This window comes from Panthera uncia, chromosome B1, assembly GCF_023721935.1.
Source record: "Panthera uncia isolate 11264 chromosome B1, Puncia_PCG_1.0, whole genome shotgun sequence".
NCBI lineage: Eukaryota > Metazoa > Chordata > Mammalia > Carnivora > Felidae > Panthera > Panthera uncia.
This window is the reverse complement of record NC_064811.1, coordinates 197,718,522-197,746,145: the sequence shown is the minus strand read 5'-3', so window position 1 is coordinate 197,746,145 and position 27,624 is coordinate 197,718,522. Positions and strand designations below refer to the sequence as shown.

At 41.7% G+C, this 27,624-nt stretch overlaps 1 protein-coding gene across 1 annotated transcript in view; it reads right to left on the bottom strand.

The window, feature by feature from the left end:
* The window catches only part of CSMD1 (CUB and Sushi multiple domains 1), a 1,037,384-nt gene that overhangs the window by 91,054 nt on the left and 918,706 nt on the right, over positions 1 to 27,624 (bottom strand). Inside the window, exon 47 of the mRNA XM_049630105.1 lies at positions 7,424 to 7,609. Coding sequence (XP_049486062.1) covers positions 7,424 to 7,609 — 186 coding nt within the window. The remainder of the gene's footprint in view (positions 1 to 7,423; positions 7,610 to 27,624) is intronic.

The window sequence follows — 27,624 nt, the reverse complement described above, 5'->3', positions numbered from 1 at the left end:
ATAAAGCTATTTGGTACAATATGACTTTATCCTGTTCTCCCTCTTCTGGAATATATAGGTGTTACATTTAATCACGTAAAGTGCTCATGGCACCTGGCACGCATAGTAGGTCTCTGATAAATTGTTCACGACAAACTTACTTCACTGACTAATGCCTTTAATCGAAAAAGCAAACCTCTATATTGGGATTAGGACCTGGGATTCGTTTCTCATTAGGCGGTCATCTTAACGGCTTTGATTGCTCCCGTATGCAAAGTCCATCATTTGGTCAAACTATGAAACCCATACGTTAATACCCAGAGCCTCCCTTGTTCTCTTATGCCGTTGGCACGAATCAAATCTTCAACAACCCAAATCCAGTGTCAGTAAATAAGTTAAAATGGAGAGAAAGGAGCCTCAGGCACCTGCTGCAGGGACATGCGGGACTGCACGCAGCAGGCAAACTGAAGCGGTTACTTATCGCAGCCTGCACGTCCGTGAAGCTAACGGCCAGATGAACTGATTTTATTTACCATCTACACGTACTCTTTATCAAAGGCGAAGTGTTTCTCATCTCCTCGGAATCAGGGCTCTGGTCTACACATTCCTGCAGTCAGTAAGGAAACTGAATGGTGTCATATCTACAACGTACCAGAGGAGTCAGTCTCGGGGAGCTCAACAGTAACCAAGCTTTCTGACTCGCGGGTAAAGCTTCGTGCTTACTGTCTGCAGTTTCTGAATTTCAATGAAATTCATCCCTCCCCCTCCAAAAATGAAATAGGTTTTCCAAGTCCCTGAATACCAAGGAACTTAAGTGAAATGTCCATTTCTCCCTTTTGTAAAATCTAATGGACAATAGTGAGGCAAGAAAATACTTGAAAGTTAGAAATAACACTTAAAAAATTCAGTGCTAATTTTCCATTTTATTATAAAAGTTGTATGTATTGTCCGTGTTACTGAAGCAGTCAGTATCAAAAGCTTTAAAATGCAAATCGGCTTTTTTCCCATTTAACAACCATTTCACCGAGCATACTATAACTTCTTTCTACTGGAATCCTCATTTGTATGTAGGAAATAATTTTGTGATTTAATTTTTTATTGTAGCTTGAAAGCAATCGTCCGCCTAGAATATGCACTTTTGAAGCAGAAAAATTCAAATGCATGTATAAATTAGACCACCTTATGTGTGTTATATTATGTTTCACATCGGCACAGAATAGTTCTCTTAAGTGATGTAATATTTGCCTTTGAACAGCCAAAGGCCCCTCATTCCCGACTTTTCTAGAAAGTTTTAGACATAAATTCAGACCACGCCCTTGAAATCATTTGGTTCCACTACAGACAAAAGGCGGCTCCCTGACGCACTGTCAGCGATTTAACGCTTCCCAGGATGAATTACGTGCTGGGTTACAACGGCACCCGCTTCCCGTCTCTGTGCTCAGTTCTCTAACACACAAGGCTTCTGGAGACATGAGATTGTTAGGGGCAGAATGGGACGGAAGCAGGGAGCAGGGACTCCCCTTTGTTTCCGGAAACAAACCCCCATTGGCTCCTCTCTACATCTGTGACTCCAGCCAGCGGACCCCACCGATCCCTCTGAGGTTCTTGTCCGTCTGGCGGGATAACAACTGCATACCTCCTGAGAGGTGAGTGAGGCGATGTGTGTAAAGCTCACGGACTCCAGCCTGGAGGGCAGTCGAAGGTCCAGGACTGGCATGAACACCTACACATGCACACACTGAACGTGAGCTGGTCGGTTTCCAAGTCAGACTCGCCGTAATATCTGAGTTTGGTCTACGGGCCGTAAGAGGAGCCTCAGGGACACGCAGGGGGGCGATTCAGGTACAGGCGGCCCTGCATCGGCCTGGTGCTCCGTACGCAGAGCTTGGGGACTTGGTGGGACAAACGTGGCACAGGCGGAAGGGACCTGAGGAGGGCACAGGGAGGTCCGTCTGAGTCCCCACCTACTGGCTGTGGGGAGACGGGAGTGTTCTCAGCCCCCAGGCCCGGCCCGGCTCCTATGGTTTCTCTGCTGTTACCCCACTCTTCGAGCATTTCTCTGAGCTGATGGGGGCGCTCAAATCACCACTCCTCACGCTCGTCCCCACTCGTCAGGAAACCAATCTGACACTCAGCCTGTCTAGAACAGGCACAGAGCCTTGAGTCCATACTGGACCACGGCACGGGACTTCCCCAGGCAGATCCCGGCAGCGTCACGCCGTTGTGCTTTTATGAGGCCCAAAGCATGTCTGCCAAGCCAGTGTCACCGTATAGCTGGCCCTGGGGCAGCAGGGGCCTCCAGCAAGGCGGTTTCAGTGCCATGGAGTACTCTCCCAGATGTTTTCGTAATGCCTGGTCACGTTCATTTGGTTGCAAACTACAGATTTGGGCTCTCTCCGCTATTTGCCTTTTATTAAATCAGGAAGGTAAGGAAAGCCCTGCCTTCTCCACAGCATTGTTGTTATGACCGAATGACGCAGCACGGACACGCCTGACGCAATCCAATGTCTATAGCTGCCGTTCAAAAGCGCGGTCCCCATTATTACCATTGTGTCCCCAGACCATGCGCTCCTCCCAGCAGAGTGCCACCTCTTTTGTAAAAACCGATCCCAGGCTGAGCATCCATATGACCTCATCTACATCTTTTTTTAACCTTATTCATTTTTGAGAGACAGAGACAGAGCGTGAGTGGGGGAGGGGCAGAGACAGAGGGAGACACAGAATCCAAAGCAGGCTCTGGGCTCCGAGCCGTTGGAACAGAGCCCGACGTGGGGCTAGAACCCGCGAACCTTGAGACCATGACTTGAGCCGCAGTCCAACTCTTAACCAACGGAGCCACCTTGGCGCCCCTAACCTCATCTACATCTAATCGCTCCCTGCTATGATTGTGTCAGGCTGTGTGTCTGGGGTCCCGTGCATTGGTGCAGACTCCAACAAGGGCAGAGGCTTGTCTCACGGACCTGCCTACACCAGCAGTCGTAAGCCAGATGTCCTCACAGACCACACATCACAGAGTGCTGGGCGGACGAGCCAGGGTGTGTGCAGCACCTCCTGGTGTGATGACTTTCTTGGGCCCTCGTGCCCACTGTGGGTCTCACACACTTCCTCCACGGGGTCCGAGGCATTTTATCCGCTTCTCTCTTTGTGAAGTGTGCTGCTTCTTTCTTTCTCTACTCCCCAACTAAGGACTTAAAAAGCTAGGTTGTGCCTCTTTCCCTCAGAATGCTGACATAGTTGGCTCTCTGTGTTGGAGTCTTATGATGCCAACCCATTTACTGGCACATACAAAGCACTGGCATCGGCATTCTGTAGTCCAAGCTGTAAAGAGGTGCTAAAAACCTGGGTATGCATAGTTGCTTACGCCAATGAGGGGTGCCCTTGACACTTAAATACGGCCCGTACGCCATCAAAGCTAGTTTTCATTTATGCACAGGGCATTCCGTCCAGCCCATGCTCAGGACGAAGCAACTCAACGTTATAGTGACACACTAAAGGTTCTTGCTCATTGCATCGACCTGTGGTGTAACAGGCACATATGTGAGGCAGCCTCTACGGTCAATCCAAAGGAAACGCCTCATCAGTTAAAAGAAAATGTCAAAGAAAATGCCACGGAGACTGTCTGACTGTGATCCCCAATAGGCTGGATTACCTTTAGGGAAAATGATGGCTTCAAAGCTTTCCACACAGCTTTACAGATCATGGAAGTATCTGTCCATCGGGTCATTTTTAGTAAAATCAATTATGTCCCTAGAAATACTTACAACTGAAAACAAGATCAATCTTAGACGAAACTGCAAAATATTCTTTCAGTTAAGCTTCTAAATTGTTGCATTCATATTAAATACATTTTGAAAAAATGTCTCATTTTATATTGTTTTAACCCAATAAAACAAAAGGGAGAAGTCAGTGTGACATTGGCAAAAGAACGGACACACAAGTTGGTGGAGGAGAGTAGGAAACGCACAAGTTGACACCCATGAACACAGTGAACCGATCTTTGGCAAAGGAGCAGAAGGCAATACAAATGGAGCAAAGACGGTCTTTCAGCAAATGGCACCGGGCCACGCAGACATGCGCGTGCCAGGACTTCACACCCATCACAAAAATGACTTTGAAATGGCTCAAAGACCCAAATGTAAAGTATAAACCTCTAGAAGAAACATAGGAGAAAACATAGGGGACCCTTGATTGGGGGGATAACTATTTAAGTCCAACACCACAGGTATGTTCCATGAAAGAAAGAACCAGTAAGTTGTACTCCATCAAAACTGAAAACTTCTGCTCCATAAAAGACACCATCAAGAGATTGAGAAGAGAATATGTAGCGTAGGAGGAAATACTTAGGAAGGACATCTCTGATAAAGGACTGTTAGCCAAAATATACAAAGAACTCCTAAAACTCGACAAGAAACATCTTTTTAAAAAAAAAAAAAAAAAAAAAAAAAAAAAAGAAGGGCAAAAGCTCGAAACATAAACCTCACCAAAGAAGGTAGACTAATGGCAAAGAAATACATGAAAACATGTCCCACATCATATGTCACCAGGGAAATGCGAATTAAAACAACAAGGAGGTGGGGTGCCTGGATGGCTCCGGCAATTAAGCATCCGATTTCGGCTCAGGTCATGATCTTGTGGTCTGTGGGTTTGAACCCTACACTGGGTTCTGTGCTGTCATAACAGCTCAGAGCCTAGAGCCTGCTTCAGGTTCTGTGTGTGTGTGTCTCTCTCTCTGCCCCTCTCCCCCCTCTCAAAAAATAAACATTTAAAAAATTAAAAAACAAAACAAAACAAAACACACGTTGTCAGAAAGGCTAAAATCCAGAACACTGACAACAGCAAATGTTGGTGACAACGTAGAGCCACAGGAACTCTCACTCACTGCTGGTGGGAATGCAAAGTGGTGCAGCCCCTTTGGAGAATGGCTTGACAGTCTCTTAGACAACTAAACATACTCTGCCCCTATGATCAAGCAATCATACTTCTTAGTATTTATTCAAAGGAGTTGAAACTTACGTCCACACAACACCTGCACTTGAATGCTTACAGCAGCCTTATTCATAACAGCCAACACTTGGAGGTAACCAAGGTGCCCTACAGTACATGTGGGAGGGTAAATGAACTCTGGTCCATCCAGAAAAGGAAGGGGCCAGCATTATTTAGCACTAAAAATAAAGGGGCCATCAAGCCATGAAAAGACACAGAAGAACCCTAAATACATGTCAGTAAGTGAAAAAAAAACCTGATATCTGAAAAGGATACATAATGAAAAAGTTCATCTCTATGACCTTCTGGAAAAGGCAAACTGTGGAGATGGGAAAAAGATCAGTGGTTGCCAACAGTTGAGGGGCGGGGGAATGGGGGTGGATAACAAGTAGAGCACAGAAGATTTTCAGAGCAGTGAAAATGGTCTGTATGGTACCATAATGGTTCATATTTGTATTTATCCATTTTTCCAAACCCACAGAACATACGATGCCAAGAGTGAACCTTAACCCAAGCTATGAACTTTGGGTGACAATGATGTATCGAAATGGGTTCACCAATTGTAACAAATGAGCCTCTCCATTTTCTCCATTTGTTGGTGAGGAATGTAGATAATCGGGGAAGGATTTACGGGAATCTCTGTACTCTGCTCGATTTTGTTATAAACCTGAAGTTCTTCTAAAAAACGGCCTATTAAAAAAGGATGTGAGAATAAAAATTACATTTACATAATTTACATAGTTGCCTTATCATGCATCATGTCTTTCTCAGACACTCAACAAATTTTAAATGGCTTTGCCTTTAAAACCTAGCATACACTTGACATTTTAAGCACAGCACCCAGAGAACTTACAAAACAAAACAAAACACCAATGCCTGTTGTCCATCCAAGACTAGTTAACTCAAAATCCCTGAGAGTCAGACCTAGACATCAGCAGTTTTTAAAGCTCCCAACACGATTGTCATGTGTACCCAGAATACAGAACCATTGGCATAATGAAAAGCACATAGGACGTAACTGGAGAGGAGCGACTTCAACTCTAACTCTGCAAACCAGTAGCTTTTATTTCGTTGGTAAGGCCGTGTGTGCCCTCCCTTTTCAGAGCTGTCAGGGGATTGAGAGATAAGCTGTTTGAAACATTTGGCACATAGTAGATACTTTACATTGTCAAGCGTTATTAATGACAACCTCTAAGCTATGTGCAAAGTGAGCAGGGTGTTAAACGCCCAGGAAATTGTTATCATCAGTAACCCTAAACATCTAGTGTTACTACCATCTACGGGGTTAAGCTCATTTGAGGAAATAATTTTATTTACGATTGAACGTAAAAACCTACCGATGTATCTTATTTTTCTAGCTTCCTGCACTATTTCTTAATTACGATAAAACAGTACTTTATGAAATAAAAACTAAGAAATATTACTCTTGTCTCATTGACTGTCAGGAAAAGCAATAATTATTTTAAAGGTAAAAATAAATAAATGAAAATGATCACAAGGAGTTTAAGAAGTATGGAGGAAAGTCAACTATGTTCTGTAAACATTTATGCATTTGTAGCTAAGAGTTTAAATAATTTTAACATGACCAAAAATACTGTACTGTGCACAAAAAGAGATCAATAGACTGATTTTATAGTTGAAGATCATGTGAAAACGTTTTTCAAATATCTTCAGAGCAAAAACACTGTATGTGTAGAAATATTATATAACTTTCCATTTTCAGAAATTAGGTAGTTAGATTATTTCCTATTTGAGGCTAGTTTTAATATAGCTGCAATGAAAGTTTTGCTGTAAATTGTGTGTGTGTGTGTGTGTGTGTGTGTGTGCATGAACTTTGGCTCTGTTTATGGAGTTAATTACTATTTTTTAAGACTACAGCTCTAGAATGGGCCCAAACTTTTGACCCTCTTAAGAATATTATTATATACCATAAGTCACTTTCCAGAAAACTTACTGCACTTTGCAAATCAGTGACTCATTTATTGAGCACCGACATATTACGTAGAGTGGGTGATCCACAAAGAAGCCGGGCATTGCCTTTAACATGAAGGGATTTACAAAGAGGTGGGGGGTGAATCGGAAAGTCATGCTGACTTCTGCCTTCGTGTTTTGTGCGGAGACCCACTGCTAGACGGCGCGTCTCTACACCCTCTCGAATTCACCTACCCACGTGGAAAGAGACAGCCTAGTGAAGGTTTGCTGTAAACATCAGAGGGTCTAGATCCTGATGGAACCGACGTGATTCTCTGCAAGCAACTTTTCAGAATCAGAGCTGACTTACATACATGGTTGGGATATTTTACGCGGAATAAATTGGTTTTAATCTTAGCACAACGCTGGAGACCAAGCCCTCACGTGCTGTGGAGAGGGTCTCTGCACACTTGGAATCTGGAGTTCTCGTAACGGTGAATCTTGCTCCTAATTAAATCTGCCAAGACATGTGAAGGCACTTAACACTCACGTGTACACGCAGGAGGCTTCCCCGTGTTATTCCACAGTCCATCTTCCCGACATACGGCCGCTGCTTGTTGGCCTGCTTCCAGCTTAAAGCCCTCATTACATTCATAGATCACTTTACTATCCAGCGTGAACTCGTTGCCCGTAAAGGAACCATTTCCCGGGGACTCGGGGATTCCACAGGACACAGCTGGAAAGAAATGGCACAAATGGGGAGTTATTCTTACAAGACTTTATGATACTGGCTCCGTTTCTATTTTTATCTCTAGCACATATACAAATGGTAAGATATTTATATTTCTTTTCTTTACGTTTATTTATTTTTGAGAGACAGAGACAGAGCATGAGCAGAGGAGGGGTAGAGAGGGAGGGAGACACAGAATCCAAAGCAGGATCCAGGATCCAGGCTCTGTCAGCACAGAGCCCAACGTGGGGCTCCAACTCACAAACTGTGAGATCATGACCTGAGCGGAAGTCGGACGCTCAACCGACTGAGCCACCCAGGTGCCCCTGAACTCTGTCATACGCTTTAAACACACTGAGATGTTTTCATCACATGGCCGGGCTCAGGATTGCGCAGTCTCGTGCTTTTTACATCATTTAATATTGGAAAGAAAGGATAAAATGGTATCTTTCCCATCACAAAGTTTACCGACGCGTTGGTGCTGAGATTTCACAGGGATCAGAACTGATCCCCAGTCTGGCCTCCCTCACCCCCCACGACTGGGTTTTCCTCGAAGCGCCATCAAGTTCTGATGAGAGGCAAATCACTTAGCCGACATCCTCAATGCGTCCACAACCACAGTATCTGTTATCTTATGAATTATCTGTCAGAAAACAGGGCCTGAGGAACCGAAATACTGGAGGAGAAAGGGAGATTGCCTTGAGCAGAACAGCTCAGTCCTCCAGGCGCTGAGCAGGCCTGCTTTCCATGTAAGGCTGGCAAGAAAGCAGTACGAAGGAAGCAGGCATTTTTTTTTTTTCAATGTTTATTTTTGAGAGAGAGAGAGACAGAGAGAGAGGGAGACACAGAATCCGAAGCAGGCTCCAGGCTCTGAGCTGTCAGCACAGAGCCTGACGCGGGGCTCGAGCTCACGAACTGTGAGATCGTGACCTGAGCCGAAGTCGGACACTTAACCGACTGAACCATCCAGGCGCCCCAGGAACAGACATTTTTTTTTTCAATATATGAAAATTATTTTCAAAATGGTTTCCATACAACACCCAGTGCTCATCCCGAAAGGTGCCCTCCTCAATACCCATCACCCACCCTCCCCTCCCTCCCACCCCCCATCAACCCTCAGTTTGTTCTCAGTTTTTAAGAGTCTCTCATGCTTTGGCTCTCTCCCACTCTAACCTCTTTTTTTTTTTTTTTTCCTTCCCCTCCCCCATGGGTTTCTGTCAAGTTTCTCAGGATCCACATAAGAGTGAAAACATATGGTATCTTTCTCTGTATAGCTTATGTCACTTAGCATCACACTCTCCAGAGGAACAGGCATTTTTTAACAAACAAGAAAGATGAAGAGAGTGTTTAGTATAAATATTTCCTTCTTCAATTTACTAGCTCTGATCCAGACTCATCTACTACGAGACAGAAACCAAACAAACAGACAAAAAATACCTCTCATGTGAAATGACTGTAAGTTACAACAAGGACACAAAGTAGGAAAGCAGGACAGAGGGATCAACAGTAATTCCCAAGGATCTACACCCAATTCGGGTGCATTTGTCAAAGAAACGTTTTGCAATAACTACAGTAACGGCCTTCCTTTACTCGGTCAATATTTAAGGTATTATTCACCTCATGGGTTTGAAACTGGGGTAGTTTAAAACTTTTCCCACATTGATTCCAATGAGAAACTACGTGTAGCATGTTAGAGCTGGAAAGACAGACTAAAAGAGCTTACATAAACTTATCAATTTACGGATAAGGGAAACTGAGGGTCAGAAAGGTAAAAGGACTTGCCTAGGCTATCAGAGAGACTGTGTAAAACCTCAGGCCGCAGAGCAGACTGGTGACACCCAGCTGAGACCACCTGCTTGTTCCACGAGAGCCCCAGGGAGGAGCACACTGAGCTACACTGGTTCCGAGTCTTTTCGTTGCCATTTTGTTCTTTTCTCCTTAGCACAATTCGTGAATCAATGCGATGGAAAATGGTCAGAGGAGGTAAAACAGTTTTTAATGTAGTGGGTGATAAAAATCAAACTTCTGGGAAGTCCAAGCACTCAAATGTCTCTTGTGCTTAATTTTATAATCTGCTATTTAACATCTATATGAAAAATACATATGAAAAAAATTACATGATATACATATGAAGCATACTATAGTAAAGATTTGCAGTAGCCAGGGGATAAAAAAATCTTAGACATATAGACATCATTTTTTTTTTTACAGGGGAAACTTTATTTTTTTTAATTTTTTATATTAAATATAATTTATTGTCAAATTGGTTTCCATACAACACCCAGTGCTCAACCCAACAGGTGCCCTCCTCAATGCCCATCACCCACTTTCCCCTCTCCCCCACCCCCCATCAACCCCAGTTTCTTCTCAGTATTTAAGAGTCTCTTATGGTTTGCCTCCCTCCCTCTCTGTTTGTAACTCCCCCCCCCCTCCTCCCTGGTCTTCTAAGTTTCTCAGGATCCACGTAAGAGTGAAAACATATGGTATCTGTCTTTCTCTGCCTGACTTATTTCACTTAGCATCACACCCTCCAGTTCCATCCATGTTGCTGCAAATGGCATGATTTCATTCTTTCTCATTGCCAAGTAGTATTCCATTGTATATATAAACCACATCTTTTTATCCATTCATCAGTTGATGGACATTTAGGCTCTTTCCACAATTTGGCTATTGTTGAGAGTGATGCTATAAACATTGGGGTACAAGTGCCCCTATGCATCAGCACTCCTGGATCCCTTGGGGAAATTCCTAGCAGTGCTACTGCTGGGTCATAGGGCACAGCCACTCTGGAAAACAGTGTGGAGGTTCCTCTAAAAACACACAGACATCATTTTGAACAAAGCATTCCAAATAACATCTGGCTTTCCAAAGCCATTGCTTTACTGAGGCAATGTATCCATCATTTGCAAAATGTTCATCTTAATTTCTTGAAGGCAGTGAATGCCCCTTGTGACTGGATCTCTCAGGGTCAACAATCTGTTTCCTCACCAATTCCTCTCAGAAGTCACTCAAGTGATCAGTGGCTCATTCTCACAAACCTTAATGTCCCTGCCGCTAGCTGAAGCGTGCCCAGGGCCCAGTTCCCTTCTGGCTCTCATTTGGGATGAGAAGCCAATGAAATGACATTTCTCTGGCAGATGAAATGAGAAAGAGGACGTTATACAAACACCCAAGAAACCCTACCTTCAAGGGATTCATACCCTGGAGGCCCAAACAGAAAAGGTATCTAACTACTTATGTTAAATCTGGAAGCTTATTTCACGCGTGAACCCTGATACTGGGGACTTCAGAAGACCCACTTTTTGTCATCTGATCAGCCACTGGGAATCTGTTTTTGGCTTTGAGCTATCGGTTTTAACAACTCTGTAGAGTGTCTTAACAACAGGTTGTTTGGCGGGGCTTAAAATAAAGGTTGGCGATCAATCAGCCACGAAATTCTAACACTTCTGATTCGATGAAGGTTGGTGACATCCTTACAGACTCCCTTAAAAGGGAGACTCCTGCTAATGTCTAGTATGGGGTCATCTATTCATTCCTTCCAAAATTTTTGCATGATTACTGTGTGACAGATATTTTTTCGATCACTTTTTAAATGTTAATGAGTAAAATGTATGTGACTTTCAAAATATTCATTATGTTCTTCCTTTTATTATAGCTGAAGGGAATACATTGTCTTAGTATTTTTTCATTGTACTAATATAGCATTATATTTCCCAACAATCTAGGCAAATGAGCACATACTCAGCCCATAAATTTATCTTCTGTGGAAGAGCACGGACTTTAAAGTCAGACTTCTCGATCAGTTCTTGTCCCTGACATTTGTCAGCTCTATGATTTCAGGTCAGTGACAATGAATGTCCGGTTTGCAGGTTAATAATGGCCACCTCAAAGGCAACTGTAAGGAGTCAACGAAATAATGGACACAGAACAAAGAGCACTAGCTTGATACAACGTAAGTATTCAATACTCAAGAAAACATTGTGGGGCCCCTGGGTGGCTCAGCTAGTTAAGGTCTGGCTCCTGATCTCGGCTCAAGTCATGATCTCACATTTCATGGGATTGAGCCTCACAGCAGGCTCTGCACTGAGAGTGGGGAGCCTGCTTGGGATTCTCTCTCTCTCCCTCTCTCTCTGCCCCTCTTCCACTCTCTCTCTCTCCGTCTTCAAAATAAATTTTAAAAAGTGACTTGCAAAGAGAGCAAAGAGGAAACCGGTAGTAAATCAGCTTCTTTCTACTACATGTCTCATGAGACATTTAACATTTTGGTTTCGAATATACAAATGGAAGGGCTGCTGTGCCCAGGGTCATACTCTTTTATGAATCAAACCTTTCATGGGATTTTTTTCTTTACGTATTTAAGACCAAACAGTAGTTGTCATTCCTGTCTTTGGAGGTTTAACACCTCTCCGATTTTTTTCCCATTTTCCATTTCCCATGATTGCTTGCTATAACTGACAATCCCTCCTTTTCTTTCTGCTACCCATCGAATTTCAACTCCGTACAATTTGCGTTCCTTTTTTTTTTTTCTTTCTCCATTTTTTTTTCCCTTCAAAGAGTTCTTGGGCTGTGACTCTCACCTTAGGCTTGTGATCCTCATATCTTGACAGCCACTCAGTCCACGTGGTGTTGTCACCTGCTGTCCAGCTGAACGATGCCCACATCTCAAGCTTAATATGTATAAACCCTGAGGTTGTCATCAGACCTTCACCGTAGCTACTACCCTCACAGACTTTCTCCCAGTTAAGTCCAGTTAGAATTTTCCAGTCCCTTCTTGTTTACACGGCCCGGATTTGGTTGGTGACCACGCGGTGCCTGCTTATTTGAGCATCTGCTTCACACTCTACTGGTATCCTAGCTCACATACCCAGTATCTCAAAACAGAATGTCTACCTTTTCATTATCTGTTGGGAGGGTTGTTTTTTTTTTTGTTGTTGTTGTTTTTTTTTACCTTTTCATTATCTGAACCCTACTCATAAGGCTAAGGCAAACCCAGAGAGAGATCAATCACCCAGTAAAGCCTGGAACGAAAATAGTATCCTGCAGTAGGGATGCCTATGGACTGGTTAAAGTAAGAGGTATATTTAAGTAATAAGGTCTGAAACGGGACATGAAGGCAGTCTGATAGGTACCAAGTTTATAACCAAAGACCAAGTTGGACATCAGCAGTATAAACAAAAGAACTGCATATAAGCTCAGGAACTGGAAGAATGGAGAGCCCATGAAATGCTCTGCAAAGAATGGGATGTGCTAAGAGGTACAGAAGAAGACTTGCTTTGCAAGAGAGCAATGCCAATCCTTCCCACATTCTGCCGAAGGCATAATGAAGAACAAGGCAGCCACACAGCCAATGCCTCAAATGACCGTGGATTTCCGCGGGGTCAAAAGTATACAATGTAAGCATGGAAGAATTTTCTATTAATTAAAATGTGTGTATGTATGTGTAACTTTAAATACATACACATATAAATATTAATTACGGATTGTAATAGAATATCCCAATTGCCATCTAGAATTTGGTTCTGCTCTATAATATCAGGGCTTGCATTTGTTTTGCGTTAATAATCATGTTGGGCCAAGTAACAGTGACTTTGTTACAGTCTAATAAAAGTATCAGAGACCGATAATATAGAAATCACGTCACTTATTATTCACTACATAACTATTAGATAAAAGCCTTCGAACAGTATTTTTGCTGACTACAGAATTCTGGGCGGTATTCTTTTCAGCCCTTTGAAACATGCTGTTCTACTTCCTTCTACCCACCAGGGTTTCTGATGAGAAATCTACCACCACTTGAATCCTTATCTCCCGGTAGGTGATCCATTGTTTCTGCTTGGCTACTTTCAAGATTTGTTTCCTCTGCCTTTACTCTCAGACGTTCAACTATGGTGTGCTTTGGTGTGCATTTCTTTGGGTTTCTGGTATTCAGGGCTCACTTAGCATTTTTACAAATTTTGCCAAACTTGGGAGTCTTTCAGCCAGATCTCCTCAAGCACTTTTTCAGCCTCTCCCATCTTTCTGCTCATCTCCTGGGACCCTGAGGACACACGTGTCCAGTCATGTTGCAGTCCCACGGTCTGCGAGGCTCAGTTTGCTTCTTTGTAAGCATATTTTCTCTCTGTTTTTCAAAGTGGCTACTTTTTATCATTCTATCTTCAATTCAGAGGAGAGAGGTCCTTTCCCATCATCTCCTTTCTGCTGTTGAGTCCATCTACTGAGTTCTTTTGTTTGTTCGTTTCAGTTATCGTATTTTTTAGTTCTAATCATTCCATTTGGTTATTCTTTGCATCTTCTATTTCTTTGCTGGGCCTTCCTATTTTTTTTTAACTGTTTATTATCAAATGCATATATCGTATGCATAATATAATAAAATGCTCATATGCATTTTAATTGTTGGTGATGGCTGTTTTAGAATCTTAGAGCATTCCAGCAATCGCGTCATCTAGACATTGGCTTCTGTTGATTGTCTCATCTCATTTAGGTTGATATCTTCCCATTTCTTGGTATGACAGGTGATATGGCATTAACATCTGGACATTTTGGGCATTATGTCCTAAGACTGGCTCTGTTTTCCTAAGGCTTACCTAACATCACTCTAGTAAGCAAAGGGAGGTCCCACCTCCTCACCTCCAGGTGGAGGTAGAATTCTGGGTTAGTGGGGTCCTCGCTGGGCGAGGTGGAGATTCCAGCTGGCCTGCAAGTCCCCACTAGTGCCTTGCTGGCCGGGACAGTAGGAGGTGTTTCTTATGGATCCTCCTGTGGCCTCCACTGACATGGAGAGGAATGGCTTTGTCACAGTTGAGGAATGGAGACATTTCTGACTCTCAAATATGTGTCCTCTGATACCATCCCAGCAAGGGGGGGTTAGGGGAAGATCATCACCACCACCTGGAGTGAGGTCCAATTTCCTACCTGGTGTCACTGATGTTTCTTCCAAGGCCTCCTTGGACACCACCCCGTAGGGGAGAGTTGGGCCATCTTAGACAGCCTGGAAAAGATCTCCACTCGGTCTTTGCAATCAGTGGTTGGGTATAATCACAGGTTTTCCCATAAGGTTTAGATGAAGAATGATTATTGACTAAATATTTCCTTTCTTGTCTGGGCCATCCCTTCTCTGTTATTTCGGCAGGGAGAACAGACTTTTCTTGGTTGTTGTTGTTGTTGTTGTTATCGTTATTATTATTATTGTTATTTTGCCTGTGCCCATTGGTATTTCAAGATAACCAGTTTCTTCCTCATGCAGTTAGGACTTTGAGGCAGTAAAGAGAGCCTAAGAATCTCACCACTGGGTCATTCCTTCCATTCTGAGGTCCTAAGTCATTCTACCATCTTCTCTGTATCTTACAGAGTTCTCTTATAATTGTTTTTTATATAATTTTCAGGGATTTTAGTTGTACTTAGGACGGAAAACAGAAGAAAGAACATCTACTTCATCTTCCTAGAGTGAAAGCTGGAATATCTTTTAAACAATCTTGTTCTGGGGCGCCTGGGGGCTCAGTGGGTTAAGTGTCTGACTTCGGCTCAGGTCATTATCTCTTCAGTTCGTGAGTTCAAGCCCCTCATCAGGCTCTGTGCTGACAGCTCAGAGCCTGGAGCCTGCTTCAGATTCTGTGTCTCCCTCTCTCTCAGCCCCTCCCCTGCTCATGCTCTGTGTCTCAAAAATAAACAAACATGAACAAACAATAAAGACAACAACAAAAACAACAATCTTGTTCTGAGGCTGAACAAGAAAGGGCTCTGTGATAGACTGGTGATGTCTGCCAAGGCAAAAAAGTTAAGAATCCTGCAGACCACAGGCCCTGCAAATCTGACCACTTCAGCACTTGTTGTCTGTCCCACCCACATGCCTACCTCTTACCTGAATAGTGCCCATATACCCTCTTCCTAAAGGTGTAAAAATCCTTCAAGTGCAGAATATCCATACATGTTTTTCACCCTTCCCACTGCCTTGAATATCAGAGCTCTCAATAAATATATGTTAACTTTGTTTATTTATTTATGGGAAATGGAAAAAAAATATTACACTAACAAAGGTATAACTTGAAAGTTTTTCAAAAATTACCAGGGCCCTGAATTTCAGTATGTGGATTTACTAAGTTTACAATTTGAACAACCAGTAAGAAAGTTTTCACTTTAGTTTAAGTACTATATTTTAATTTTCAATATTTTAAATGAACACATGATTTTGATAAAAATTATAGATTTTAAAATTTAACATCTGTAACTATACATGAAATATTATATAGGTATTTTTGTGATTTTCAAGGATTTGCAGAGTTTTAACTATGATTTTCTCTAGAATCATTGATAGAGATACTTATAATAGAGTTATATTTGGATGAAGAATTATCTGATGATTTCTATGTGTTTTTCTAAACACTTGTATGCATGCCATAATAACATATCTAGTTTTTCAGACACATATTCATATAAATTATATCTGTAGAATTCTAAATCCTTAATTTTGTTAAAGTTCTAAATAAACGCAGTCATGTTTTGCAATGAATTTCAGGTTATTCCAAATGGCCATTTTGTTAGTGACAAGTGTTACATATTCTCTCAAGAAGAAATGTCCCACAAGTTGATAGTATTTAACTTTATCTAACTTGAACATTACTGTATTTCTGTGAGGTATATAAGACAAATGTAATAGTTCTTAATTTATTTTGTGTACTGGCGAAGGGATAGGGTTTTTGGAGAAACAGATTTGGGGATCAGTAATGGTGCCCCTTGACACATTTGGTGGAGTGGGTAATTTTGATTCTGTTCAAATACATCTATAGAAATATCTAACATTGTTCAATTGGAGCATCTGACACATTTCTAACATATATTTCATACATCCTGCCAATCAAAGAATAAGAACAACTTGTTCCTTCACTCACTTGACAATATTATCTACTACGTGCCAGAATGGGTATGAAGCATAGTCCAAACGGTAATGAATAAAACTGAGCTTTTCCTTTCCCTCTTGAACCTTACAGTTTATTAGGCAGGTTCTAGTAGTACTGGATGAGACAAATAGACTTAGAAACAAATCTACATCATGGATTGTAAAAGCTGTCCTTAGTGTCACAAAGAGACAGAACAAGGTGCTGAAAGAAAGAACAAATGAGGAATGTTATTTAAATTAAGACAGAAAGGCTTCAGTCAAGGCTTCAGTATTGAAGCCCCAGGCCTCAAGTCCTGGAAAGCACCTTTATGCAGAGAAGGAGGCCCCGCCTGAGGCAGGAAAACACTGATCAAAGGTCACTGTGACTGTGAAGGGTGAGCCACCTAAAGTAAAGATTGAGAGATCATTAGAGGTGTTATTCAGAACTGTGGCAAAGAGTCTGCATTTTATGTTGCAGACTTCAGAACTCCTTCAGAGGATTTCAAATGGGCAGTCACACAAACTCATTGAAACCACTGCCTGCAGGATGAATTGCAAAATGGACACAGTGAAGCTGGTGCAGGAAGGCCATTCTGGAGGTCCCTGGGAGAGGTGAAGGTGGATTGGAAGGGGGCACAAAGAGGTCAGAAAGGTTCGGAACAAGTGGCCCCAAAAGGTGTCACTGTGGCATATGGATATGTTGAGCTGAAGGCAATCAAGGCCCTGTAGGCTCAAGAGAAGCATCTCACCTTCCCTTCACTACCTAGAAGAATTTAAACTGGGGGTCTTTTCCCAGAATGACAGTTTTTACCAGACATGAATTTTATCTAGGTGACTAACCCATCCATATGACAAGGCCAAGATCTAACTACCAAACATCCGCTCTTGTACTTATTGACCTGGAAATTGCCCTCCTCCCACCTGAAGCCCCAGGGCCCCAGCCCATTCCTTAGCTCAGGATGGCATGGACACCATGTTACCTTTCTGTCTTTGACCCTCATGTATGTGGGGTCCTTGTATGTATGAAATGAGATTTGATTTGTTTTCCCTGTTCATCTGTTTCATGTCAATTCAATTTTTAGATCAGCTACAGGAACTGTGAAGAGCAGAGGAAATTTTCTCCCTCCCACCCCGACAAAGTGAATGGACTGGGACATACTCAGAAGCTAGAATCAGAAGGGCTTGATGGTTGCAGGCAGAGACTCAGGTAGGGGCAAGAAAGAGAAGTCCATTAAGCAACCAGCTGGACTAGAGTCTCATTTTCTGAGACAGGATAAAGAGTTCTGTCTTGGCATTGAAACCCAGAGGTGAAAAAATGTTTCAGTGGGGCAGTTGGCCTGGACTACATCTGGAGTTCAAAAGAAAGAATGGGGGACAAGCATAGAGAAAGAGGTATTTCTAGTATCTATTGGCTCTCTCCATAACATACCCCCTGAATCACTCTAGACTCAGTTCTGTCCATAGTCTGCATGGCTAGACTATAAACTGAACATGGTATCCTATAATCTATAAGCAACTTTTAAGGAATAACAAATTCTTCCACTCAGTCTTTCTGGTGAAAAGACTTATCACTGTTTATTTATTGATTCATAATTTATTAAAACATGTACCATGGAAATAATTTGTTGGAAGAATAACACATATCAGCACATTACAGATGCAGACTTTCTAAAAGAAGACACAGATAGCTTTCCTCAGATATCTGGGGAATTGATTTCTCCCATAACAATATCTTCATAAATATATATGTTAGGTTCTACCTTAAAGTTTTATAAGTTTGATTAAAAGTACATATATTTTAAATTATATATATATATATATATATATATATATATATATATTCTCTTCCCATGAGTTATTTAATTTGAATGATAAAATTATCACGTAATTTGGGGAAGGCAAAAGGTATTATTCCCGTTGTATAGATAATGGTTCTAAACTCAAAGTTAAGCAACTGTACATAACCCTGGTAGTTAGTGGGGAAATGACACCAGATAGGTAAATAAATGCCTCATTTTGCTTGAAAAAGAGCCAAGGAGCCCTTAGTTATCCCATGACTAGTTGGCATTCCAATATAACTTGTAACTGGAATTTTCTTTTTTTTTTTTTATTTTTTTTTAATTTTTTTTTTCCAATGTTTTTTATTTATTTTTGGGACAGAGAGAGACAGAGCATGAACGGGGGAGGGGCAGAGAGAGAGGGAGACACAGAGTCGGAAACAGGCTCCAGGCTCCGAGCCATCAGCCCAGAGCCTGACGCGGGGCTCGAACTCACGGACCGCGAGATCGTGACCTGGCTGAAGTCGGACGCTTAACCGACTGCGCCACCCAGGCGCCCCGTAACTGGAATTTTCAAAAGGACTTCTTTTGTTACATCGGAAAAGATAGATTTCAGGTTGCCCATCATGTCAGTGTCCTTCCCAATATGATATCAACGGAAATAAATGCAAAGAAGAATTCAGAAGGACAGAAAATTATTGAATGAATGTTATGATTCTTTCTAAAACAAGAGTTTCCTGCTAGTAATTTAATTCTATTTCAAATAGTGGAAAATATCCTTGAGATGTATGGACACAAAATTCCTATTTTTTTCCCTCATTCTTCGAGCAGAACCTTAGCTACGCAGTTGAAATTAAAACAGAGTGAATTGATCATTTAAAGTCATTTTCTTCCTGAATGTCATAGGTGTTTAGCACAACTGACCAGAGTCCTACTTTTCCTTTACAAGAAGAAGATCCCTTAAGAAATAAAACTTAACGTGACATCTAAACCCAGAACGTGTTGTAGGAGAAACGCTCCCTGCAGAGATGCAAGGTCGGAGCGATGGTGTCCCCACTTATATTAGTGCTTTAAGTGGCCATTACTTTCTGCTCTGAAATCCGTTGCATCTGGCAAATACTTTACTGGTTATTCTGTCTTGGCTTAAGAACCCTCACCTGGAAACGAAGTCTCTCGAGGTCATGTCTGTGGCCTCGTCTCTAAAAGTCTGTAATTCTATCGCAAAGCTTCCTCAGCGCATTCGAGAGAAATGTCCCTGCCACTTCATCCACCTCCTCCTGCTACCTACACTGTTGTATGGTGTCTCTTCCCAAATTACCACACCATAAATATGGAAGATGAGAGTAAAGGTGCGACTTGAACTCCCTCACACAGGCGCACCGAGGAATCTGGCCGGGAGCGCTCCAAGCAGGGTAGAGCAGAACGCATGTCCTCTGACTCCCGACCCTCCACTACTTTACTTGTAAGAAGTCAACATACAATTATTTTGTTTAGCAAAGAATTTAAAACATGGTTAAGTGTCTGCGTGGCTGTTAATAGTTTCTGTAATCTTGTACTGGGGTCCAGTTCTCCACTTGAGATGGTCAAGCATCTCACCAGGTTTCCCATGAGTAAACTTGAATTTGTTGTTTGGCCACAATCCTCAACCTAGGGACATTCCGATCATCACTCAAGCAAACACATGATGACTTTTTCATGACAGGCTTGATGAGGACCACCAGTAGGAAATGCCATTTGAGTACATTACAGCTCGAGAGTGTGTCTTTGTAATAAACCCACGACTACCCCAGCAATGTCGTCAGGACCTCCCACATGACTCACACCAGCCAGAGACAGGGCTGGATTTAATCAGTGAGCCTTGTGTGGCTTTGCTGTTGGATGAGAGGACGTCACATCCTCAGCTATATGAATTTACAGGCACAAATGCTGCAAGCTGGCCAACAAGCATTTTGAATTTGATTAACAGAGATTTATGTAATCTTCTCTTTCTCCATAACTTGTTCCATCCAGCCAGGGACTCTAAGTAGTGATATAGGTGATGCACAAAATGAATGAATTAATTCACATTTAAAACAATATATAACAAGGGGTAAAATATGGTTCAAGAGTTTCTGTATCAAAAAGTATATATCAGCATTGCCAATATCTTCTAAATTAACTGTCACCACCATTCGCGGTGTGTTGAAAAATGTAACACAATGATTGTAAGTGATTGTAGGGAGAGGACAGCACTCTTCCACTATTAACTTCTATTTCAGGCAATAAGCCCAGGAAAACCATTCAGTGCAAGCTGAGCATTGCTAGGTGTGAGGCCATATTTTTTGGAACCCAAAGCAAATCTAGGTATCCTGTGTCACGTGAGCTGTGCCTTTGTTTCACGCCCAACATCCAAATGTGAGCACTGGTGTGGGAAAATGATCACAAGTGCACATACATGTGAGAAGTAAAGGTCTGTGTAATGATCACATTGATTTCTCTTTAAAAATCTACAGGAAAAAGGATGGAATATTTGAAAAACACATGGATTCAGAGATGGAGAAGTCTGAGTTGGTTATTTATTTGTTTATGACTTAGAAAACTGGGGGCTCCTGGGTGGCTCAGTCGGTTCAGGGTCCGAGTTTGGCTCAGGTCATGATCTCACGGTTCGTGATTTTGAGCCCTGCATTGGGCTCTGTGCTGACAGCGGCTGGAACCTGCTTTGGATACTGTGTCTCCCTCTCTCTCTGCCCCTCCCCTGTTCACACACACTCTCTCTCTCTCAAAAATAAACATTAAAAAAATTTAGGAAACTTACTTAATTTATGTAAGCCTTTTTGATTCCTTATCTGTGAAATAAGAATCATCCTATGTCCTCATCAGGGTGACCTCGGCAGGACATACAATCAAATGCACATAGCAAAACACTAGGAGCACATTAGACTCTAAGCAAATGGTAAGTTTCATTAGTTTAAATCTTTCTTCAGATTTATCATAAAGGAAAGCCTTCTTCAACTCTTTAGAGTTGATGAAAAATGAAATAGGCGTGGAAGGATGTTTCCTGCCATCATGGGTATGGAGGAAACATGTGATGATTAATCTCTCACACCCTGTGTGCCCCCACCAACAGAGATTAGGCGGTACTTGGCTGAAAGTGGCCACGTAAGAGCTACCAGTGTCTCCTCAAGAGCCAAAGCAGGGTTCAGGCTCAGGAGAACTAGTCGAGATCCAGATACACTAAAAGCACTGGGCCAGAACAAGCTTGATCGCGAGCACAGAGAGATGGTAGAGATAGACCATATTACGGAGAAATCTCTAACTTCAAACAACATCATCTCCTTTATTAGTATAATATCCACTCCTGAGGCATCATCCACTCCTGAGGACCCGAACAGAACAAAATGGCAGTGGAAGGGTGAATTTGCTCGTTTTGTCTGAGCCAGAACATCCCCCTTTTGCCCTTGGAGAGGGGCTCTCCTGGTTCTTGGGCCTTTGGATTCTGTCTGGGAGTTAACCACCACTGACCCCACTCCGGTTGGCACTGGATTCCTGGTTCTTGGGCCTTTGGACTTGCAATGAATTACACAAGTTTTCTTGCTTCTCCAGCTTCCAAACAGCAGATCCTGGGGTTCTTTGCCTCCATAATCGTGTGAGCCAATTCCTCTAATGAATCCCCTGTTATCAACATATGTCCTGTTGGTTCTGCTCCCCTAGAGAACCCTAATACAAGCACTAATGGAAGCAAGCATTGGACACGTTGTGCAAGTTGCCCAGATGAGTAGAACTAGCAAACGGCTGTGTCAGAGCTGGGATCTCAGAGTAGCTGATGCCAGGGTATGCCTCTCAGTTGCTGTCCTATTGTCTCCAAGGTGCCACCTGCTATATTTCACCACATTCATATTTTCTATTTCCAATGTCCAACCACCAGCAATGAATAAACACATGCATCAATAGGTTAGAAATACGCTTTCAAAATATAATTCTGAACATATAAAGATCATGTTAAATGTGAGCATTGATGGTAATATTTCTGGATCTATTTATTATTATTATTATTATTATTATTAAACTCTCCTTATCTTCCCTGATTTCCCAAGTACTTCTCAGAATAACTAGATACTAAGCAATACCCACCTGATGCTTAGCCAGCACCCAATATATCATTGATATCATGCTGAAGGCTGAGATAGAAAATAATGGTAAGAAAAACAAACAAAGAAAAGAATGGTAAGAGAGGAGGTAAAATGCCTGAATGACCACTAGGCCATGGGATCTAATATGTCATACTGTCTTCATTCATTCACTGTGGGCAGGGGTGATGTCCGATGCTCAAAAGAGAGCATACACTCGCATCAAAAATGTCCTTCCATTGTTTTGAGGGACAAAGAAAAGTGTTTCTGAAAATGAGGGCAGACAGAGGGAAGTAATGACTTGTATTTGCAGACCTTAAAAGCAAACAGATGGACAATGAAATTAAAAAAAAAGGCAACTCTGAACTGGAAAATGCAAGATAACAGGACTCAGCTGAGAAGTATTTTCAGCTATTCTAAACCTCTTGAAAATATGTAGTACCTCATGGTGCAAGGAAGAAAGAAAGAAAAAAAAAACCCACTAATTTGAAACAAACAAAAAAGCTGTGGAAGGAAGGCGACCCAGCAGGTCACATACAAATGGCTAATTACAGGGAAAAGTTCTGACTCGGCAAGGAAGGGGGGTGTAGGGGCAAACCCGTGACTTCAGCAAGGTTGTGGGAAAGTAACTGACTTGTGCCCATCTGTTTCTAGAAAGTTGTAGGAAGGCACAAGCGCAAATGTTAAAAACAAAACAAAACAAAACAAAAATGGGGGTCATTTCTTAGGAATATAAAACAAAGTTTCGTTCAATACAAAGCAAGTATCTGGAGAGAGAAAGCTGGAGGAAAGTAAGGCACCATTCAGGGGTGTTATGGACCAAATCGGAGCCACTCGCTCACTGCCACTGTGCCACAGAGTTCAGTCTCTCATGTTTGCAAGTGACCTTAACGGGCATTCCATCTGGCATCAGAGGAACGCACTCAAGGACTGAATGCACTTCACTGAGGGCTGGTTTTCATGGGAATCGGCATTTTGGGGGCCATGTTTATTGAATGTGGCAAGTGGGAGGATGTCATGAGATCATGCTCTAAAACACTAATCAGTGCAGATGTACATGCTGTTCTGATCACAGAAAATTCACTTTACCTATGTCAGCCTGAGATTCACCACCTACCAAATAGGACTAGTAAAACGTCCTCCTGGCCATTGGGTGAGGTTAGCTAGGGAACATTTAGGGGGGCTGCACGTGAACCAATCAACACTGGTCAGTCACCCTCTTTTTTTTACAAGTGAAGAAATGGAGTAGCAGAGAGAGACCAGGTTGCCTAGTGAAAGACACAGATGATTAAAGGTGTCTCTAGCAAAACAAATGCTGTGGGTATAAATTTTTGCCTACATTTTATTTAAAAACCACTGACCTATAAAATAACACCAGCATTCTCCACAGAGCTAGAACAAACAATCCCAAAATTTGTATGGACCCAGAAAAGGCCCTGAATAGCCAAAGCAATCTTGAAAAAGAAAACCAAAGCAGGAGGCATCACAGTCCCAGACTTCAAGCTATATTACAAAGCTGTCATACCATCAAGACAGTATGGTACTGGCACAAAAACAGACATATAGACCAATGGAACAGAACAGAGAACATAGAAATGGGCCCACAAATGTATGGCCAACTAATCTTTGACAAAGCAGAAAAGAATATACGATGGAATAAAGACAGTCTCTTCAGCAAGTGACATGCAGAAGAATGAACCTGGACCACTTTCTTACACCATCCACAAAAATAAATCAAAATGGATGAAAGACCTCAATGGAAGACAGGAAGCCATCAAAATCCTCGAGGAGAAAGCAGGCAAAAACCTCTTTGATCCTGGCCGCAGCAACTTCTTACTCAACACATCTCCAGAGGCAAGGGAAACAAAAGCAAAAATGAACTACTGGGACCTCATCAAAATAAAAAGCTTCTGCACAGTGAAGGAAACAATCAGCAAAACTAAAAGGCAACTGACGGAATGGGAAGAGATATTTGCAAACGACATATCAGATAAAGGGTTAGTATCCAAAATCTATAAAGAACTTATCAAACTCAACACCCAAAGAACAAATAATCCAGTGAAGAAATGGGCAAAAGACATAAATAGACACTTCTCCAAAGAAGACATCCAGATGGCCAATTGACACATGAAAATATGCTCAACATCACTCATTATCAGGGAAATACAAATCAAAACCACAAGGAGATACCACCTCACACCTGTCAGAATGGCTAACATTAACAACTCAAGCAACAACAGATGTTGGCGAGGATGCAGAGAAAGAGGATCTTTTGCACCGTGGGTGGGAATGCAAGCTGGTGCAGCCACTCTGGAAAAGAGTATGGAGGTTCCTCAAAAAACTAAAAATAGAACTACCCTACGACCCAGCAATTGCACTACTAGGCATTTATCCACGGGATACAGGTGTGCTGTTTCGAAGGGACACGTACACCCCCATGTTTATAGCAGCGCTATCAACAATAGCCAAAGTATGGAAAGAGCCCAGATATCCACTGATGGATGAATGGATAAAGAAGATGTGGTAGATATATACAATGGAGTATTACCCGGCAATCAAAAAGAATGAAATCTTGTCATTTGCAACTACATGGACGGAACTAGAGGGTATTATGCTAAGCAAAATTAGTCAGAGAAAGACAAATATCATGACCTCACTCATGTAAGGAATTTAAGATACAAAAGAGATGAACATAAGGGAAGGGAAGCAAAAATAATATAAAAACAGGGAGGGGGACAAAACATAATAGACTCTTAAATATGGAGAACAAAGAGTTACTGGAGGGGTTATGGGAGGAAGGAGGGTCTAAATGGGTCAGGGGCACTAAGGAATCTACTCCTGAAATCACTGTTGCACTATATGCTAACTAACTTGGGTGTAAACTTAAAAACTAAACTAAACTAAACTAAACTAAAATAAAATAAAATAAATAAAAATAAAAACTGCTGACCTAAAATTTTGGCTATGTTTTATTTTTTAAAAATCAAAACCACAGAAAATGAAGAAGAAATATACACAGGATATAAGTAGGGAAGGCTGTTAGGAGTGTCAGTGCTCAGAGCAAATGTCACCCTTGATTTCCCACAGTTGGAAATTCAAAACCATCCCATGTTTCCGCAGGAGAAGCCCGACTGGTTCTTTCCGAAAACCTAACTACAGGGGCGCCTGGGTGGCTCCATCGGTTAAGCGTCTGACTCTTGATTTCGGCTCAGGTCATGATCTCACCAGTCGTGAGTTCAAGCCCCACGTCGGGTTCTGTGGTAACAGTGTGGAACTTCTTAGAATTCTCTACCCCCTCCATCTCTCTCTGCACCTCCCCTGCTCACATTCTATCTCTTAAAAAAATAAACTTAAAAAAAAAAAAAAAGAAAGAAAACGTAAGTACAATTTCTTAGAAATACCCAACATGAATTTAAGGAACTGCTAACTCAAACTCTCAATACAGTGGGAACTAATGACAAATTAGGGACTTCATCTCAGAATCAAGGACCAGAAAACTTTTCTTCTTGCCTTCTTTTCTTTCTTTTATGCCCAGGATATATGCATGTAGAAGGGCAAAAGTGAGAGAACAAAACCTGAAACACACAACTCTATTGTACCCATGCTACAAAACATTACTATAAGTGTCTTCTCATGCTTTTTTTCTCCACTAACTTATGCTAACCTTTTACTTAATGGGAAAGTAAATAACTCAATGTGGTGAAGGCCAGAAGAATTTCCCTAGCACATCTAAAGAGGTAAAAGATCTAGAATTCCCAGTTCATAAACCAAGCATATAATGTGTGTAACATTTCATGGAAAAAAAACCAAAAAGAAAATATAGACACATAGATACATGGATATAAGTGATAAAGAGACAAAGATGATAGACTGACATACAGAGAGCCAGCCTACAAAACATCCCATAAGGGTTTTCTCAAAATAGGAAAGGAAAAATAGGTAGGAGTTAGCTAAAACTCATCAACAATCACGAATATCAATAAAGCTGAGAAGCCAGAATCCTTGGTAATAGTAGGAAAGCAGTAGATATAACAAAATTTGAGTCTGAAGGTCCCTCCTAAAGGAAAATGCATGAAGATTATAGCTTCTATGGGTTTAGAGGGTATCGTCGCTACCTAGCCAAATTGTTTCTCCTAACACTATATGAACTGTGGGAACATTGGCAAATTACTAATCAGCAATTTAAATTAAAATTTAATAACACTGTGCAGACTTTCTAACCATATTCTTGAAGGCTGATTACTGAAACTGCCCATAGGTGATGCCAAGATGCATTGGATTGTAGAAAACTGCCTCTTTTTTCCAAGGGCTTCTGGTTATAGCTCTCCCGTACAATTCTTGGTGCTTTACCTTTTCATGAACGACACAACTATGACGGGTAATGAAACAAAGCATCCTAATATTTAGCACCTAGCCATCAATTAAAAATTGGAATTTGAATATATTCAAATGAACAACTCCATGACACTCTAAACTTGCGGTTCATTTGAACCTTGCTCACAGGGAGAATGAGGTGACACATAAGAAGATATAATCAATCAGTGACAAATACAAAATTTAAATTCAGTTATTGCTGACTTTTCCATAGGGAATTGAACAGACTAAGCAGCCAGTGCAAAGTCATTCTGAAAGAAGGTGGGGTATAAACGAATCAACTAAATGTATAAAGTGAATTCTGGGGGCCCTGTAATCCTTGACTACTCATGTCTCTCTCCTGTTCTTTTGTCTTAATTTCTGTAGAGGTTGAAATAAAAATATCCAAGAATATAATAGCTTTAGTAAAACAGTAATCATTGGTTTTTCAAAAATAGGACACAGTGATATCGGTCAAACAGTTCTGTAGACTTCATATGGATGATCATAATTCCAGCAAAGTCCTTTGACATCGGTTTCACAGATAAAGAGGAAGATATTACCACTCAGATAACTGCATGGTAATGGAGGCTCCAGAGAGAACAGAAAACTGAACTGCACAATCAGAAATTCATATTTAAGTTTATTTCCTCTAAATTCCTCTGGCATCACAAATGCATGGGATGAAGAGTCAGTCACCAACACAGTTGAGGTGAAATCATTACCTTCAATTTCTGCTGTCAGCCTCAGTAGGAGATTCTATTTGGGATGAGATGAGGGTGTCACTAGTTACTAACAAAGAGGTATAGACCAACAAAAATCCACAAAGGTTTTCAGAGGTTGACTAATTTACCCCATCCCCTTCAATCTCTTGTCTCTGGCTCACCATGGGCCCAATGGTAAGTCTGGTGC